Genomic DNA, 17140 nt, shown 5'->3' on the forward strand with positions numbered 1-17140 from the left:
TGGTTGGTTCAAAACAACTGACTTTTTATGATTTAAAGAGAAGCAGGTGGAAGCTGGAATATGGAGTGAGAAATTAGCTGGTCATATATTTATTTAAAGCAGCTTGTAAATATATTCTATTCTTTTTAGTATTTTGTTTGCTTAGCTGAGCTAAAAATGGTTAAAAATGTTGATGTGCACAGCAGATGTACTGTGCATGAGTTTTGCCTTGTAATCGTAGCAAATCTGATAAAGACGTAAAATGTCAAAGGGGGAAAAATGTGCCTCAGGTTTTTCTTTTTGCACACTGCAGAGTGATGTTCATTATCTGGTGCTAATGTTTATCTGGAACACATTACGCTTCAGAAAGTGGACCACACTTTCTGAAACGTTGCTGCAGCGGATGACATTTAACTGTGTGGAAGCTCCACAAATGACAATACAGCTTGAAATATGATGTGTGGCGGCTGATTCTGGTTTTCAGCCTCAGATTTGTAATAATGTCAGTGACACATTGATATTACCCATCATTGTTTTTGTCAGCATGTGGCCCAAAAAAGTCTCATCTATTATTTATTTCTGTCCCTGTGAAACAAATGACGAAAGATGGCAGAGTTTATCTTCCTGTTATCAAGCTACAGTTTTGTCGTGTTACAAACTCAAATGTGTTTAATTGATGGACCAAGACAAAGTAGTGCATAAATGTAAAGTAGAAAAATGGTTCTGGACATCTGAAGCTCCTCTGGAGCTACCACAGGCCTGTCAGGTTAAGTAGACGACCATGTTTTGGTAAAAACCGGACTCTTGTTCTGCGCTTTGCTTTATTCAGAAGGTCCTTAAGCTGTTGAGAAATGTTTGGTCCCTGGAGGCTCTGATGTTTTAAAATTTAATCACTAATGTTAGACGCTATGGAGCTTTTTGGAAGTTGCCTGTTCTGTAAACAATCATCCTCCTTTTAGATTATATTTGTAATAAATATTAAAAAATCATGTAATTGTTCTGCTCTACAATTAGGGTGTACGTTATGTTGGCTTATTACGAAAAGTCCAGTAAAAACACTGAAGTGTGGGGGCGTGGCCTAGGTCTCAATATGGAGTAGACGTGTAACTTCACCTTTATTTCACCCTAAATAATATTTAAACTTCTGCTTAGCATATTTGTAGTGTGCCATCGTATTATGAACAAGATGACGAAGCCCAAAGGTAATAAGAAAGATTTATGTTTTCGCATCCACCTAAATAATGTGTAGTTGCGCCACTGTTCACCTCAGCCGTAATGAAGAAACGCCAGGCGTACCAAGCCATCAGGGAGCAATGCAGGTCCAAGGGCATTCGTTATGGATTCCGATACCCTGCGCAGTTCCTGGTTACTGTGAATAATAACACTGCTACGTTCGACTCTCCAGTGGAAGCCGATACATTCCTGAGCCGGGAGATCGAGGACTGGCAGTCTGGGACTGTCCGGGATAAATAGTCCTCTAAAAAGAGGTAAAGTTTATGCACACCTGCATTCATTGAAGGCTGATATTTGTTTTCTCCAGGAAACACATATTAAGAAACAGCTGCTAAAGTTCTTAGCTCCTCATGGGCCTCCCATGTATACCAGTCAAATTTCAGCACAAAATCTAGAGGGGTTACAATTTTGATTAAAAAACATATCGTTCATTCATAAGCGGACAATTTCAAATCAAAGGGGAAGATACTTGATTTTAAGTGGGCTGCTAAATGCTGCACCAGTGACACTAATAAATACGGGCCTAATTTTGACGATCCCATCTTTTTTCAAGACCTTTTTAATGTAGTGCCGGACTGGGTATGTATAATTTTGTTCGAGGCAGCAAAAGGTAAAGAGTCCAAGATGAAGTTGGATGAAATAGATAGCCTGTTGACCAGCTTAGATAATTCGTATAAAATAAAGCAGTGCCCGGATAAATTGAATAAAATAACAGCTCTATGATATGAATACAATTCTATTATGTCCAGAAACATTTCTAAATTACTGGTACAAGTCAAGCAAAGATACTTTGAGTTAGGTGATAAACGCCATAAGCTATTAGCCCGTCAGCTTAAACAATCACAGGCCTCTAGAGCCAAACATCGTATTAAGCTTGAAGATGGGACCTTACTCACAGATCCGGATAAAATCAGCGACCGCTTTGCAGACTTCCATACTAGTGTTTATCAGTCAAAGGGAAAACTAGACTTTGGAAATATGGATAGATTTTTTGAAAATTTGAATTTGCCAAAACTACCGTCAGATTTGATTGAAGCACTGGAAGCCAGTATAACTTTACAGGAAATTGAATATGTCATCTTGACCCTTCCCAACAACAAAGCGCCTGGTCCTGACGGCCTTAGTGTTGAGTTCTTCAAAATATTCAGTCCCAAATTATCGCTTCTACTTTTGCGTATGTTAAACCACTCAAACAAGTGTCAAGACTGCCTCCCACTTTAAACAGAGCCAATATTTCGCTCATTCCTAAACCTGGCCGTTTCATCCCATCGCCCAATTTCATTGTTACCTCTAGAAACGAAAATCCTTGGAAAAATTCTAGCCAATAGATTCAAGAAATACAAGGTTTAATCATCCACCCGGATCAGACTGGCTTTATGCCAGGTAGGCATATGTTTTTTAATCTGCGTCGTCTTTTCAATATATTCAAACCATTCAGATGAGTCCATTGTTATTTCCCTAGATGCACAACGTGCATTTGATCAAGTAGAATGGCCTTATATGATGTATGTTCTCAAAAAATTTGGTTTTGGACCTTTGTTTACAAAATGGATCAAAATAATTTATTCACACCCAACTGCTTCTGTGATTACTAATCAGAATATTTCCTGCCCTTTNGCAATGCTCTCAGCAGCAAGCTAAGCTGGAGGATTTGGAGGCAGAATATCCGTATTGTGGGCATACAAGAGAAAGCGGAGAATGGTAGACCGACGGACTTTTTCTGCAAACTGCTGCCTAAACTGCTTGGAGAAGACAACTTTGATCGGCCAATGGAGGTGGATCGGGCACACCGGAGCCTGACGCAGGCTAAAGACGGGAAGGCGAGAGCCATCATTGTCAGGCTGCATTATTGTCAAGAGAAGGAGCGGGTGCTACGGTTGGCGAGGGAGAAGGGTCCTCTGCAGTACGACGTCGGTGTTCATCTTCACCTCGGCCGTAATGAAGAAACGCCAGGCGTACCAAACCATCAGGGAGCAATGCAGGTCCAAGGGCATTCGTTATGGATTCCGATACCCTGCGCAGTTCCTGGTTACTGTGAATAATAACACTGCTACGTTCAACTCTCCAGTGGAAGCCGATACATTCCTGAGCCGGGAGATCGAGGACTGGCAGTCTGGGACTGTCCGCGGGATAAATAGTCCTCTAAAAAGAGGTAAAGTTTGGTTTTGGACCTTTGTTTACAAAATGGATCAAAATAATTTATTCACACCCAACTGCTTCTGTGATTACTAATCAGAATATTTCCTGCCCTTTTGCTATCCATCGTGGTACACGTCAGGGCTGCCCCCCCCTCCCCATTTCTCTTCTCAGTCATTATTGAACCTCTGGCCGCCAGCATTAGGCAAAACCCCCCAATATCACCTATCGAGATGTTTAATCGTAAGCATCATATTTCGCTGTATGCTGACGATATACTTTTATATGTCTCCAACCCACAGAAATCGTTGTCTTCTTTCTTGACGATGATCAACAATTTCGGCAGCTTCTCTAGTTTTTCTATTAATTGGGACAAAAGTGAACTAATGCCGCTTACTACAGAGGCTGATCTGGTATATTTGAGGTCCACACCATTTAAGATAGCTTATGATTCCTTCACATATTTGGGCGTGATGGTAACCAAAAACCAGAACATCAGAACATCTCTTACGACTGAACTGGCAGAGGAAAATTCTACAATTTAAGCAGAATATTGATTTCTGGAGGACTCTCCCACTATCCATGGCTGGCAGGATCAACGCCATTAAAATGGTGGTGTTACCGCAATATCTTCATTTATTTCAATCTGTCCCATGTTTTATAGGTGTATCCTACTTCAGACAATTAGATTCTATTATTATTCCCTTTATTTGGGGATATAAAAATGTCAGAATCTCCAAAAAACACTTATGTAAACCAGAAATGGCGGGTGGGTTCTCCTTACCAGATTTCAAGCAATATTACTGGGCTTACCATTTATCCATCCTGGCCTGGTGGAGGAAGGGCCCACTCTCATCTGATTGGTCCTGTCTTACCTGGTTAACTTTGAATGCCTGCATTGTTGTAAGTCGTCCCTGACAGCCCTCCTCAACAGTCCTGTTAAAGTCAGTAAAACGCTCTATACTAATAATTTTATCATAGGCAACACTATCAGAATTTGGAAACGGATACAAAAATTTATAAAAGCTCCAGAGGTTTATTTTGATACTCCTATCTGTGAAAATCACTCCTTTGCACCAGGTCTCAACGACGCTGTCTTTCGGATGTGGAGAGTAAAGGGCATTGGTGTGATAGGTGACCTATATATTAGTGGAACTTTTGCATCTTTTGCACAGTTATGTTCCGAGTATAATCTTCTCCCATCAAGTTTTTTTTCCGTTATCTGCAGGTTCGGGACTATGTTAGGAAAAATGTAGTGGATTTTGGAACTTTAAAGAAACATGAAACCCTGGAGGAAATAAATACATTTGATCCTATCAATCAAGGGGCAGTGTCATACTTTTATAAGATCTTTAATGGCACACCTGTAGACACAACCAGGATAAAGAAAGCATGGGAGGGTGAGTTAGAGCAGCAGCTATCTGAGGAAGTATGGGAGGAGTGTTTGAAAAGTATACAAGACTGTTCAGTCAATGCCAGACACAATCTCATACAGTTAAAAACGATACATAGACTCCATTATTCGAGGGAGAAACTGAGCACTTTCTTTACAAGCGTGTCTCCAATTTGTAATCGTTGTCAGGTTGCTATTGGTAACTTGACACACTCCTGGTCATGTGTTCAGCTTTAGTCATTTTGGAAGAAAATGTTTCAGTTTTTTTCGACGGCCTTTGGAAAATAACGGGACCCAGAACCACTTATTGCCATCATCGGGGTCTCCAGTGATATGTGACCAGCCACTAAACATGAGAAAATGGCTGTTTTGTTTGGTACGGTGATTGCTAAAAGGTTGATTTTGAGATTTTGGAAGAAGGACTCTGTGCCCACATTTGTTCTGTGGTTGGGGGAACTAGCAAATACTCTGCATCTGGAAAGACTGAGATATTGCAATGAAGATAGAGTCGGTGTGTTTGAGAAAATATTAAAATTTCTTCAATGAAAGACTGTTAATGACATTGTTTAGCAGCGTGTGTAACCATCTTTTTTTTTTGTATGCTTATGGAATGATTTTGAATCAATTTGTGGTGTATTTATCATATTGTCTTGACTGTCTAAGTGTTTTCTGATGTACCGATTTGGTGCGGGATGGGTGGGAATCTGATCTGTTATGTTAATGTATGTATGTCAATTTGGAAAAAATTCAATAAAAAAACACTGAAGTGTGTATGGTTATAATAATGTGACAGAATCAGCTTGTATAAATACTTTTACACTCACTGTATGTTTATGTGCTAAGCTCTTCATCTAGTTGGAGAAGGCTTTTTCTTATATATCGTTTATTTTCCTTAGATTTTATGGCTTATTCATAGATTTTTGACTGAGATTTTGAGCAGCGTTTTTATGACTGCACGTTTGCTCCGTCTCTTTCCTCTCTTCTTGATCTGTTTTAGCGTTAATCTCTCCCTGTTTGTCACTCAATCTGCTTACATTACGTGCAGTAATGGGATTGAATGCGTCAGTTTCAAATACTGCATGGTCTGGCTCATTCGATTATTACTCCAGCAGGCAGACAATTAACAACCAGACCTCCCAGTTACTGCTTTATAAGTGGACTTGGAGGAGCTTGCTGGACGATGACAGACAGGGAACTCTGATGATGCACACATGAACATACACAGACACACACCTAATGATAAAAGCCACTGAGGCTTGAAGATGCCCTCTTTCTGCCTCACACCCTATCTTTCATCAGCACTCTCCTCTAAAGCCTTATTCATCATTATGTCTTACAGTCCAGATAAGCATGGGGTATTTAACACTTTGCTGAGCAGGTGTCCTTGACGATTAAACTGTTCTTGCTGATGTTATTTCCAAGTTTTTGAGCCAAACTTCGCTCACTTTTATAAAAAAGTTATTCACTCAAGCAAGGCCACCTCCAAAAGCTCTTTTTGTTTGATTCTTCCATCTTATTTTCAACAAGGTCTTTTATAGTCTCACAGAAAAAGATGTCTGACACGAGGACGTCTGACTGAACGGCGCTGAGAATCGGTAGCTTCTTGTGAATATTTGAAGGTCATCAATTATGTATGAACTTCAGTCCGGTTAACAAAAGTTCTCAATGGAAAATCGAATTCATTACGCAAGTCGGACATTGGACTTGCACGCGTACAAGCTCTCAACGTAATCTTTCAAGAGCAACGGGAGAAATCTATTACGGCGGCTCACACACCTGCAGCTACGCACCGTGAATCGGGTCTTATCGGCTGAGTCAGAGTTGTGTTTATGCAGCAGGTTAATTGAGGCTCTCCAGAAGGGTGTAGTACAAATTAAAATGGCTCTCTTCTTTGCAGCGCCACAGCCCAGTTACGATTGCCCCTGCAGACCCTGGAGGGACGTGTGTTTTTAAATGTGCTGCAGAGCTCAATGAAAGTAAACCAGAATTCATATTTCTATACAAAGTATCTGTGTTTTAAGCTTGTCCTCTGTAAAGCCAGCTTTAATGGCAGTGGCAGCTTAGGAGTTTTAGATTGCTGATGGACACACACTCTTACATACACACACACAGGGCCTGGGAGATGTGGTTTATAGTCCAATTACCCAGCCTGCCTCTTTGATAAACGGGAGCTCTAAATCTTCAGATCTTTTTGTACACAGTATAACTGCTCCCTTTACTTGCCAATGGGCCAGAAATCTGATCTGCTGCGCAGCTTCCACAGGATGCTGTAAAACGGACATGTTGTCTTCCAATCTAAAGCTTTCTGGATCATTTCAGAAGATTACATTTGTGCAAGAAACTGCAAAAGTAAGACTAAGAATTTGAGACGTTTGTGCTTCATTTTCAATTGTGATAAAACAATTTAAAATGTTTTATCACAAAACATTTCTCCGTCCTTCACTTGTACCTCAGAGCTCCTCCACACTCCCCGCATTGATGACGTTTGTATCAAAGTGCTGTTGACATTCTTGTCCTTTGTTGCTGAAACTACTTCTGTTCAGTATAATACCATTCATTTCATAAATGTTTTTGTCTCGCTCACTGTGGATCCAGATAGCACAGCGTCTTCCATATATGGTACTCGTTTCCTGATTTTAGAAGTGCAGGCATCACATCCATTTTTATTATTTTATTTTCCCTTTGAATATAATGAAAACACCAATTATGATTTCTTTGAATATTGAAAGGTTTTGTGGTCGTAATTTATTTTTTAGCAGCATTAAATGAATGCAAACAAATTATTCAGCTGCTTCCCCATTAACAGGTGATGGAAAACCATTTCATTTTTAACGGATGTGGCAGCTGAGTCTGATTTAAGGTGCTGCTGTCTCAGGCTCTGTGGCCTTTTGGCTCTCCTCCTGTTGCCATTTCATTTTAAGCATAAATTGTTGAAATACGTTATTTACAACTCCCACCAATCGCAAAAGCCTCAACACACAAAGAAAATGTCACAATTCACCTAGTTTGCTATGTTCTGCTGAATGTCACAGGTAGACATGTTTTTGATGCTCTGACCTTTCTCTGGTTTATCTGATTAGAGGAGAAATCAGGGGGGAAGCCACAAAATGTTCAGCGTCGTATCCAAGCACAGTAATGGAATGTTGAGTGGAAGAAAAAGGTGAACAAACAAGAACTGAGTGTATATATACATAGGTTTTCAGAAGGGTAAGATTTCCGTATTATAAATCTTTTTTATGAGTATTTCTGAAATTATTTGAATGTGACTTCAGAATCTACAAAATAAGTTTTACTAATTAAATAAAATTACAAAAAATCTTGCGCTTGTGTTATATTTTACTGTATTGAGATGTAAATGTAACATTCAGAGATAAATACAAAAGTCACACACATCTGACAAATAAGCCAGTGTTAAATTAATATAAATTCTCAACCTCTGAGTGATATGTGTATCATAATAATGTGTGCATTGATTTAAACCTGTTTCTGTTTTTTTTTTTCCCTGTATCGGATTAAAAACTACGCGACTTGACCCGGACGCCCCTCAGTTGTGAGATATATCCTCCCATCTATCCTCTTAATCTCCTCCTTCTGTCCATTCATGGCTGCTATTGCCCTGGTCGTCATGGTTACTGTACAGTCGGCGTCTCTATGCCCTTGTTCTGACTCGCGCTTCCTGGATCACAGAGATTTACAGTAACTCTTATAGGCAGACTCCCTCCATCAGGATTCTTGTTGATCCTTACGGATCAACTTTACGACGGCTTTTCATTCATAGATCCGTCTGGTTAGAAATGCACCGACACTCGGGTTCTCTTTGCCAGGATGATTAATCGCCTGGCCTGTCTGTGTGCTTTGTATTATAGATAAGAGTGTCTCTGATATCAGCACCTCCCACCAGCCTAATAAAGGCCATCATAATATATTAGCTTCTGTACACATATGGAAAGCTCTGTTCTGCTGCATGACGTGAAGAAGGTATGGCGTTTTACTCCACACTGGAGAAGAGTGAGGTGATACATGAGCACTCTATTTGTGAAAACGGAGGCTGGCGCATGTTACCTGGAAGCAGCGAGTGAAAAAGGTTCCCTCTGTGTGTACGGCCTTGTCTCGTGTATCACCTCCTGCCTTGTAAAGAGGAAGCTGGCAGACGGGAGACGGAGAGAGAGCGCAGTTGCCATAGCGTCACAGTTTTCCCTCTTAAGTTTGATTGAAGGAAATGCTCTAACCATTTCAGCTCATCATTCATAGATCTCAGTAATGCGGATCATGATGTTTTACTCTGTCACGTCTTACTTTTTTTTTTTTAAATTCGTATTTCTTTGTTTATAGGTTGTCGTCAGTTCAGGTTCCTGTTGTGTTGCTCCCTGTTTGCTCGTTTTCTGTTTCTCAGCAGTTTTGAGTGTCACACCCAAGGGTATGAAACCTTTGGCCCCAGTTGCCATGACTGCATCGCCATTTGCAGTACAGGAAGTGATTTTATTCAAGACACTTCATATTCCAAAATAAATCTGTCTCCTGAGGAACGCCATACTGCATTTCCTTAAAGTGTCACCAGTTGAACTTTGTTCATGTCATACTAAGCTTTAAAGTGAACACATCATACTTTTTGATCCTAACTCTTCACATTTAAATCATTCAATTGTAGTCCATATTAGGTGGAACTACAATAGTTTGGTCTAAATTTTTTGTTTTCTTCTTTTGCCCTTGTTCTGAAGTTAATCTAAGAGCAGCTTGTTTTGGTGCTGTCTCTTTAAATGCAGCTGAGGCGTTTCACCCCGCCCCTTCTTGAGGTCGGCCGTTTTTGTAGTTTCGTAGCAGAGATCGGATTATCTAACGGTGCAGAAATGTCTCTGAATGAATTTAGATATGTTCACCAAGACATGCAGCACCATGTAGTTCTGCAACAAATACTGTGACATAATGGTTCAGAAGTCTTAATGGAAAATGAAGAAAACTGAACAGATTGAAAAATATCTTCCAAACAGTGTGTAGATATTTACACAGCACAATGAGAGACTAAAGAAATGCTTGAAAGTTTAGAAAAGTTTATTGTAAATGTTGTAGAATATTTTTACTTAAACGCATGAAAGTCCGATAAGAAAATTGTGTTTTTCACACACTGTTAGCTGTGTGTCCTGAGAGAATGTTCACGTCATTGAGTCACTTTCGCTTCTTCAAATATTCAGGTTTGATGTTTGTAAATATTTTGGATTAAATTTAGAGCACTGTAGTCGTTTCAGAATAAAATGAATCCCTAAAAAAAGTTTTATAATAATTGTGCTCACAGTGTACCTGCAGAGAACGATGAGCTGCCTCTGCAATCATCCAGCTTTGCTTTAACACCTGGTGACCTCATTGCTTGTATTAGCAGCATGCTCTCTTTATGTCTGCTGTTTTATGCTTCTTCCTGGCATTTCTGTTCATTTTATTTCATCCAAGGCCATCAGGACCCTTGTCAGCTGGCTGAGCTGCCTGTCTTCTTACTGCCATCCTTGCTGCTTCTGTTAATAATGCAGATGCCACCACAGGATTTCCCTGCCAATCCCGTGCCTCCTCTGGGACACTTCCTGACCATCTACCTACCTCTTGTTCATGTGATTAGTTATGACTGATGAGACGGTGACTGTCACTCAGCTGCACCACTTTTTGGGGTTCATTGCTTTTCTAGTTGCTTATATGCGTTTATTTTTGTGTTTTGCTGTGGGAGAAGATGTGACAGATGGCACCGTCTGCTAAAGAATGGCCAAATGCAATGGCATCCACGATATGCAGTCCGTTAAATAAAAAAATCATCCAGATTTGGGATTTTTTAAACATGCATTTTGATTTGCTAAGTTTTGTAAGTTTCCTGAAGGCTGTAACAGCAGCAGCACTCTTGTCTTCTCTGTTTCTGTTGGATAACAGCAGGCACACTGGTAAAGACGGGATAATCAGGTTAAGAGCTGCGGATTAGGCCTCTGTGCTCTTTGCGAGCCTTTAGGTAATCTGTCATCCTGAAACAGGACTTTGGTTTTCTCCATGTATATATTTTATTCTGCGAGTTTCTTGTAACTGGAATTAAAGTGTCGAAGCTTGACATGTTTGAGGATTACATGGGGACCAGGTGAAAGCCCATCTGGCTCCACAGTCCTGCCAGCTTCCCCCTGAAACATCTTTGTGTTTGTGTGTCGGCCTGGTCAGTCTGTGCTGAGAGAACAGGTGCTGCCTGGGGGTGAAGCAAGAGCAGGACAACTAAAGCAGGGGGAAGGTAAAACATGACAAATCACAAAACGTTTCTGCAAAACGAAAGGAAAGTTTGTTGTTAACTAATATAAAAGCATGAAGATGTGCACCTCAGTAAATCAGGATATTATCTAAATGTTTGACTGATTTCAGTTTGAAAACTATTTGCATAAATTAATGAATTAATATGTGTAATCGATTGAGTTTTATTTTTTTCACTTGGGAAACTGAAATAAATACATTTTCTGATGATATTCAATTTTATTAAGATGCTCCTGTATATAAATAATCCTCTCCTGTGAAGCTGTTTCTGGTCACTCTGTTCAACCATCTGTGTAAAGAAAACAGGATGAAACAGGAGACACTCCTGTCTCCCACCTGACAGATTTGGGATCTTCTATGTGGGCATGTCGGGACTTTCCTACTTTGACACAAAGGAACAAAAACGCAAACCTGTTTCCAGAAATTCCTATGTAATTATGTTTGCATAGGCATGCTGTGGAGTTGTAGTTCTTTATTAAATACTGAATATTTTTTTCAGGGAACCTCATAGTCACAAATACTTCAAAATATTAGTGAATGCAAATATTTAAATTAAAGGTTAGTCGTTTATATGAAGATTGTGTGGTAATTAGTGGACTGTGATGTTTAATGCTCCTTCAGACAAAACGGTTCCAGAGACTCCCTGATTAACTGCGATTAGAAACCCTGAAGGATTTCTGTGGAGTTATGGATTGACTCCAGTTTAGGAAGTGACATAAGAACAGGTTTATATCAGGAAAGTAAGTTGTAGCTGACAGGCTATTTGCATGTCCTCATGCATTATGTGAAAGTGACAGTGGAGTGTTCACTTTAACAGTGCTTACGCTGTGAGTGTTTTTTTATATGCATCGACATTATGACTGTACCAAGCAGCACACAGCTTCCTAATAAAAGCAACTTCTTGTGCAAGTGAGTACCTACTTCAAACTGCAGTTAATTTCTGCATACACAATACAGAGAACATAAATGGTTGCAGGATTGTAACTTCTAATTATCAGACATCTGATAATTCAGTCAAAGTATAAAATATATCTGTTCTTCAGCTGAAGATGTGGATTATTGGATAGTTTTGGCTCTGAAGATTTTTGGCTATATGTTGTATTTTTACTCTGTGGACATACTCTGAGGTCTTAAAGGCTATCAGTTGTCTAAATATTTTTTTAGCTGCATAACAGATTGAATTTCCATCATTGGGATATTCATGTGTGCAATATTGCCACATGAAACTTTTATTTGTTCATCACATTTCAACAACAAAGCAATTCACTGTAAAAACACAATAAAGTAACACATCATGAAACTGACATTACATTTAGTCAAATTCTACCATTAGTCATCAAGAGTAATAACCATCAAATATATTGATCAATGCTCCGGTTATTATGAACCAAAATCAGCTCTAAACAGGTGAGTTTTTAGCCTTGATTGAAAAGAACTCTGTTTCGACTCTTTTGCAGTTTTCTGGAAGTTTGTTCTAGATTAGAAAAGAGTAAACATTTGGTTTGATATTGTTGTTTTTCCAACTGTAGATTATATCTGTTGCAATTAACACAGAAAGTTCCAGCATATCTTTGTTATACACCCATCTGCTATGACTCGGTGCAATTCACTAGTTTTTGGCTAAATAAACTATAATCTATTGCAATATCGTCCTACGTGACAAAGCAAAGAAATTTTAAACTGCGGTAGAGAGACCATGATTTCTCTTAAAACAATATTTAAATTTGAGTGAGCAGTGAGAAGCGAAATGCATTTCCTTCATTATCTGTGTCGGTCCTCATAAACTGCAGTGTGTCTGTTCTCTCAGGGTGAGAAGCTCTGAGTAGAGCTGCTGCTCTTCCTGAATGGATGAATATAAAATCACCTTCAAGAGTTTCATTTTGTTACTTAGTGCTTTTTAAACACTCAATATTACTTCAAAGTAACACCAGCATCAATGATGAAAGTTAACTGTACATCTAGTTCAGCACTGCTGAGAGTTTTGTATCTTGGCCCCATTCCCAGTAACACTGTTAGACTGGTTACCTAAAGTAAACTGGCAGCTGTAATTTTCCCTGAATCAGCGCAGCTGTTGGACACGATTGAATGGAAAAAAAAAAATCGATGAGGCTAAATCATTCTATTTTGTCCTGATATAAAGATGCTAAGTAAAGTGTCACATTTTTTTCCTCAACACAATGTTATAAAACTAAACTGACAAGATGGTTTATGGGTAATTTAATCATCATTAAATAACTCTTCTGATAGCTGCTTTATTCTGTTTTGATGATTTTTTTTCTATAAGATCACAAAAACCTTGATTTGTAAACTGTTAAAAATATTAATTGCAGCTTCTAAAGACTAATTGCATGAATATAAAAAGGAAAATGTTATGATCTTGGAATAGTTCATAGCGCCTGCAGTATGTTCAGTTGTCTCAGTTTTACTCTAAGCATTTTAACCACCTTCTCTCTGTGTTATGCTTATGTGTGTGTGTGTGTGTGTGTGTGTGTGTGTGTGTGTGTGTTTCCTTTTACAAAGAGTGGTGAGAGAGATTTGTTTTCACAGTAATGAGACTGAACCATGGCTGTCTGGGTTGGATGTCTAAACTTCTGTGTCCTGTCCTGCAGACACGCTTCCTTCACGCCATCTTTTTCCCAGCAGGCGTGTCTCTGTTGGAGCAGTCAGAGCTGTCATGTATTTGAAAGGCTGCAGGTGCTCCTGTTTTTTTCCAGGAAGGAGGAGCAGCTTCTTGGAGAGGCGCATATTCTATCATTGTCTTGTGATTTTCAGACAGAGCTGCTCTCAGACCTATTTTTGTATTTGTCTGACTTCCTTTTCTGCACTTTACAATCAAAATGAGTTGATTTAATCAAGTTGTTGAAGTTTTTTGAAGATGTTGCTCAAGGCCATATCCCTGCCTGACCTTTTCCGTTGTGACAGGTCATTGGTTTGGCACTCTGGCCTGCATAATCACCCACCTACTTCCAATCTGTCATACTTTATATCCCACTTTCTCTTTGCTGATGTCAAAGGCAATTCTGGGATTGGGATGAGACATGAGTTTGCAATGTGAGCATGCCCCTACTTGGCATGCTCAGATCCTGTTTTGCTGCACTGCCCGCTGGATTGGCTGCAAACCTGCACTGGCCCCTTGTGTTGCACAGAGAGCATTGCACCACGTCTGTCACTCGCATTTTAATACCTTCCGTCAGTCAACTGGCTGATTACTAAAATGTATTAATCAATATTTATCTCTGTTCTTTTCTTACAAGCATTTAGATTGAGTATTACACAAGGAAAAGTTAACAAAACATCAAAGTTTCCTGTTTAAGTTTAAGCCCAGAAGCCATATATTAAAGCTGAAACAGTTTAAAAAAAAAAAAAATACAATAGAAACAAAGTGCAAACAAAAACTTTTAAACATAAAGTGATTTATAGGGTTAGACTTGAAAGTACTGAATCCTACAGCAATAATAATGCAATTTTACTCTCAAGCTTTAGTAAAGAAAGTATTTTATTCTAACTTTAAGCATTGAAAGTGTGTCTTAACTCTGCATTTGAAGCAGGGTGTAAGTAAAACCATAAAGGGACCTGAAAGCAAAGGGCTCTGCCGCTAAACCCACTTTGAAACTCGAAGAACCACAAGTAGCCCTGCACCATGCTTTTTCAGGAAGATGGAGGACGCATGATGAGTTCAATCTTAAATTGTACTGGGAACCAGTAAAGTTCAGTGTATTCCAACATTAGAGAAATATGGCATCGAATGAGTTGAAGATAACTCAAGGAGCTTTTGGTACATCTGGATGATGACTAATTGCAGTTATGTAGACTAGAGGTAAAGGAATTATTTGCATCAGACACACAGCTGTGTGTCATCAGCATATGAATCAACCTTTTGAACTGAATTTCCTTAAGGGGTAAAAAAAAAAAAGACTATTTGCAAGCTAAAATGAAATGGTCTAAGCACCAAACCCTGTGGGACTCCATGAGTAACTGTGGCAAATGATGAGGGCAAAAGATTATTCTATTGCCTTAGAACCAAATAACTTAATCTGTTGATGTTAGTCAAGATGGAATGGAGATGAAAAGGAAGGAAACTCGAACAGAATGATCAGTTTCCGTAGAATTAGTCTGACCTAGATAATGTTCTTCTTTTTCATCATTTCTGTGAACTTGTATTGTTTAAAATGCATTTTCTGAGAAATTCGCTACTTGTCGATCTTTGTCTATGCTTCATTAGTCCTAAAAAAAAAAGCAAATTCAAAAGAAAATACTTAATGCTGTTCCTCCCTCACCGGCCCCAACAAATCAGTCTGCTGCTCTTATCCGCTGTTATAACTTCCCATTTTAGTGAGCGTGACGATTTTATCTCATGTGGTATTGCATACAGAAGAGGTTAGCTAACTGACACAAAGGCTGTGTATGTGTAAGATAGTCGAGCGTTACTGTCACTAGTGACAGCATCTGTGACATGGACACATCAGGACCCAGACATGTGGAGGTTCATATTTCGCACCAAACCTCACACCCAAGAGGCAAGTGGTCACTTTTTTTTTTCTTTCCAAGTGGACAGGATAATAGCCTTCATCTGATGAGAAGTGTGTGTGTGTGAGCTTGTGCGTGTGTGAGCTTGTGTGTGTGGTTGCCCAAAGCTTCAGGCAGCTGTGTGTGTGGTGTGATATTTTTAGGAGGAGCGGAGGTGGGGGGTCTGTCTGTGGTTGCTTGTGAGGGTTTCCATCTCCTCAGATGTGAATGAGATGATAATCTGCTTCTTTAATTAGAAAAAAGACGAACCGAGACTTCCCTCCTTTCAGCCTTAGTTCAGGAGTTTCTGATAATTCGGAAACACACCAACTCTGCTGTCTACACCGTCAGACTAAAGTCCATGAAACCGCACAGGAACCTGGTTTTAGACCCCTGTCACGATCTAGCTGTTAACGTGGTCGGTCCGACATGTTGACTGATCTCTGCCCCTGTACCGGGAAGCTGAGCTCTAGCATGTTGGAGGTACCAAGCAGGAAGGAAGTGAGATTGGTTCAAGAAAAGAGGAAGTGAGAACAGGGAGGGAAGAGAAGTTTCCTGTTGCTGATCTTGCAGCCCTCATGCCCTCCACCACCTCCTTCCACCCCAGTGCCACTGTGTGTTTGTGCAAAATTCTGTCATTTTTCATTAGTGTGTCTGTAAATGAGGAGGAAGCCTCCGTTGTGATGTTTCCTGTAACTGCTGCTAACCGCTGCGTTAAATCACTTCCTATAGAACGAGTCTCAGATCACCTGGATAGAGAGGGAGTTTGCCAATATTAGACATCAGGTAAGCTCTCATGTCCAAACACAGCTCTTACCTCACTGCAGCCTTTCTGCAGCTTTTCATCCACTTCACACACCTCGTTTACTCCTTTGCCCTCAGGATGTTTAATCCACTAATCAGAAATAATAAAAACATACTTGAAGTTTTTACTGCATACGCTGCATTGCGGAGAGCCTAACTCTGGAACTGACCAGTCAGAGAAATGTTGACTCATTCTCTGCATCATCTGTGTCTGGCTTCAACTTTATTCAGTTAACTAGTTTTTGCTATTCACAATCTAAATTGGACATCCTTCCACCAATCATCATTTCTCAGAGACCCTCAGAGATTGAATGTGTTGTAATTTTCTTTCTTTTGCACCTCAAAAGACGCTCTAATTGAAACCAAGTTTTCTTTTTTGATTTAAGTCCCGTTTGTTGTTCAAGTCCACAAAGAGACATGTTGCTACTGAGCTTCTTCTTAAACCCTTCATGATTCACCACTGTCGTGTTCTTTAGCTGGATGGTCAGACATGCACTCTGACTGAAACACAGGTATATTTTAACCTATATTGCTATTTGATGCCGTCTACCTATATTTAACCCCTAGAACCCGACGGACCCACCGGTGGGTCCAGCTGCCACGACCTCGGCTCGCTCTGTAAACAAAGGCTTCACGTGCCTTTAAATTTTTTTTATTTTTTTATTATCTGCTAAAAGAGGCTTTGATCTTTCAAAAACTATTCCGCATAAAGGTTTTGCCCAAAATGTTAAGTTTAAATTTATTTATACCCACTGAGGGTGTAGTTCTAGTCTTTGGTCCTATGGTGTCGGTACCTAAAGTCTGTGGGGGGAAAAATGGGCC

At 39.7% G+C, this 17140-nt stretch overlaps 1 protein-coding gene across 2 annotated transcripts in view; it reads left to right on the forward strand.

Annotated features, from left to right (window-relative positions):
- rps6ka1 (ribosomal protein S6 kinase a, polypeptide 1) overlaps window positions 1–17140 on the forward strand; it is a 52620-nt gene that overhangs the window by 21260 nt on the left and 14220 nt on the right. Inside the window, exons 1-2 of one of the 2 annotated variants that reach the window (XM_007561105.2) lie at window positions 15398–15525; window positions 16247–16300. The exons of the other annotated variant lie outside the window; for it this stretch is intronic. Coding sequence (XP_007561167.1) covers window positions 15484–15525; window positions 16247–16300 — 96 coding nt within the window. The 5' untranslated portion in view covers window positions 15398–15483. Of the gene's footprint in view, window positions 1–15397; window positions 15526–16246; window positions 16301–17140 lie in introns of those variants that run through there. 2 annotated transcript variants of the gene reach the window in all.

The sequence above is a fragment of the Poecilia formosa genome, unplaced genomic scaffold (genome assembly GCF_000485575.1).
Source record: "Poecilia formosa unplaced genomic scaffold, Poecilia_formosa-5.1.2 Scaffold123, whole genome shotgun sequence".
Classification (NCBI taxonomy): domain Eukaryota; kingdom Metazoa; phylum Chordata; class Actinopteri; order Cyprinodontiformes; family Poeciliidae; genus Poecilia; species Poecilia formosa.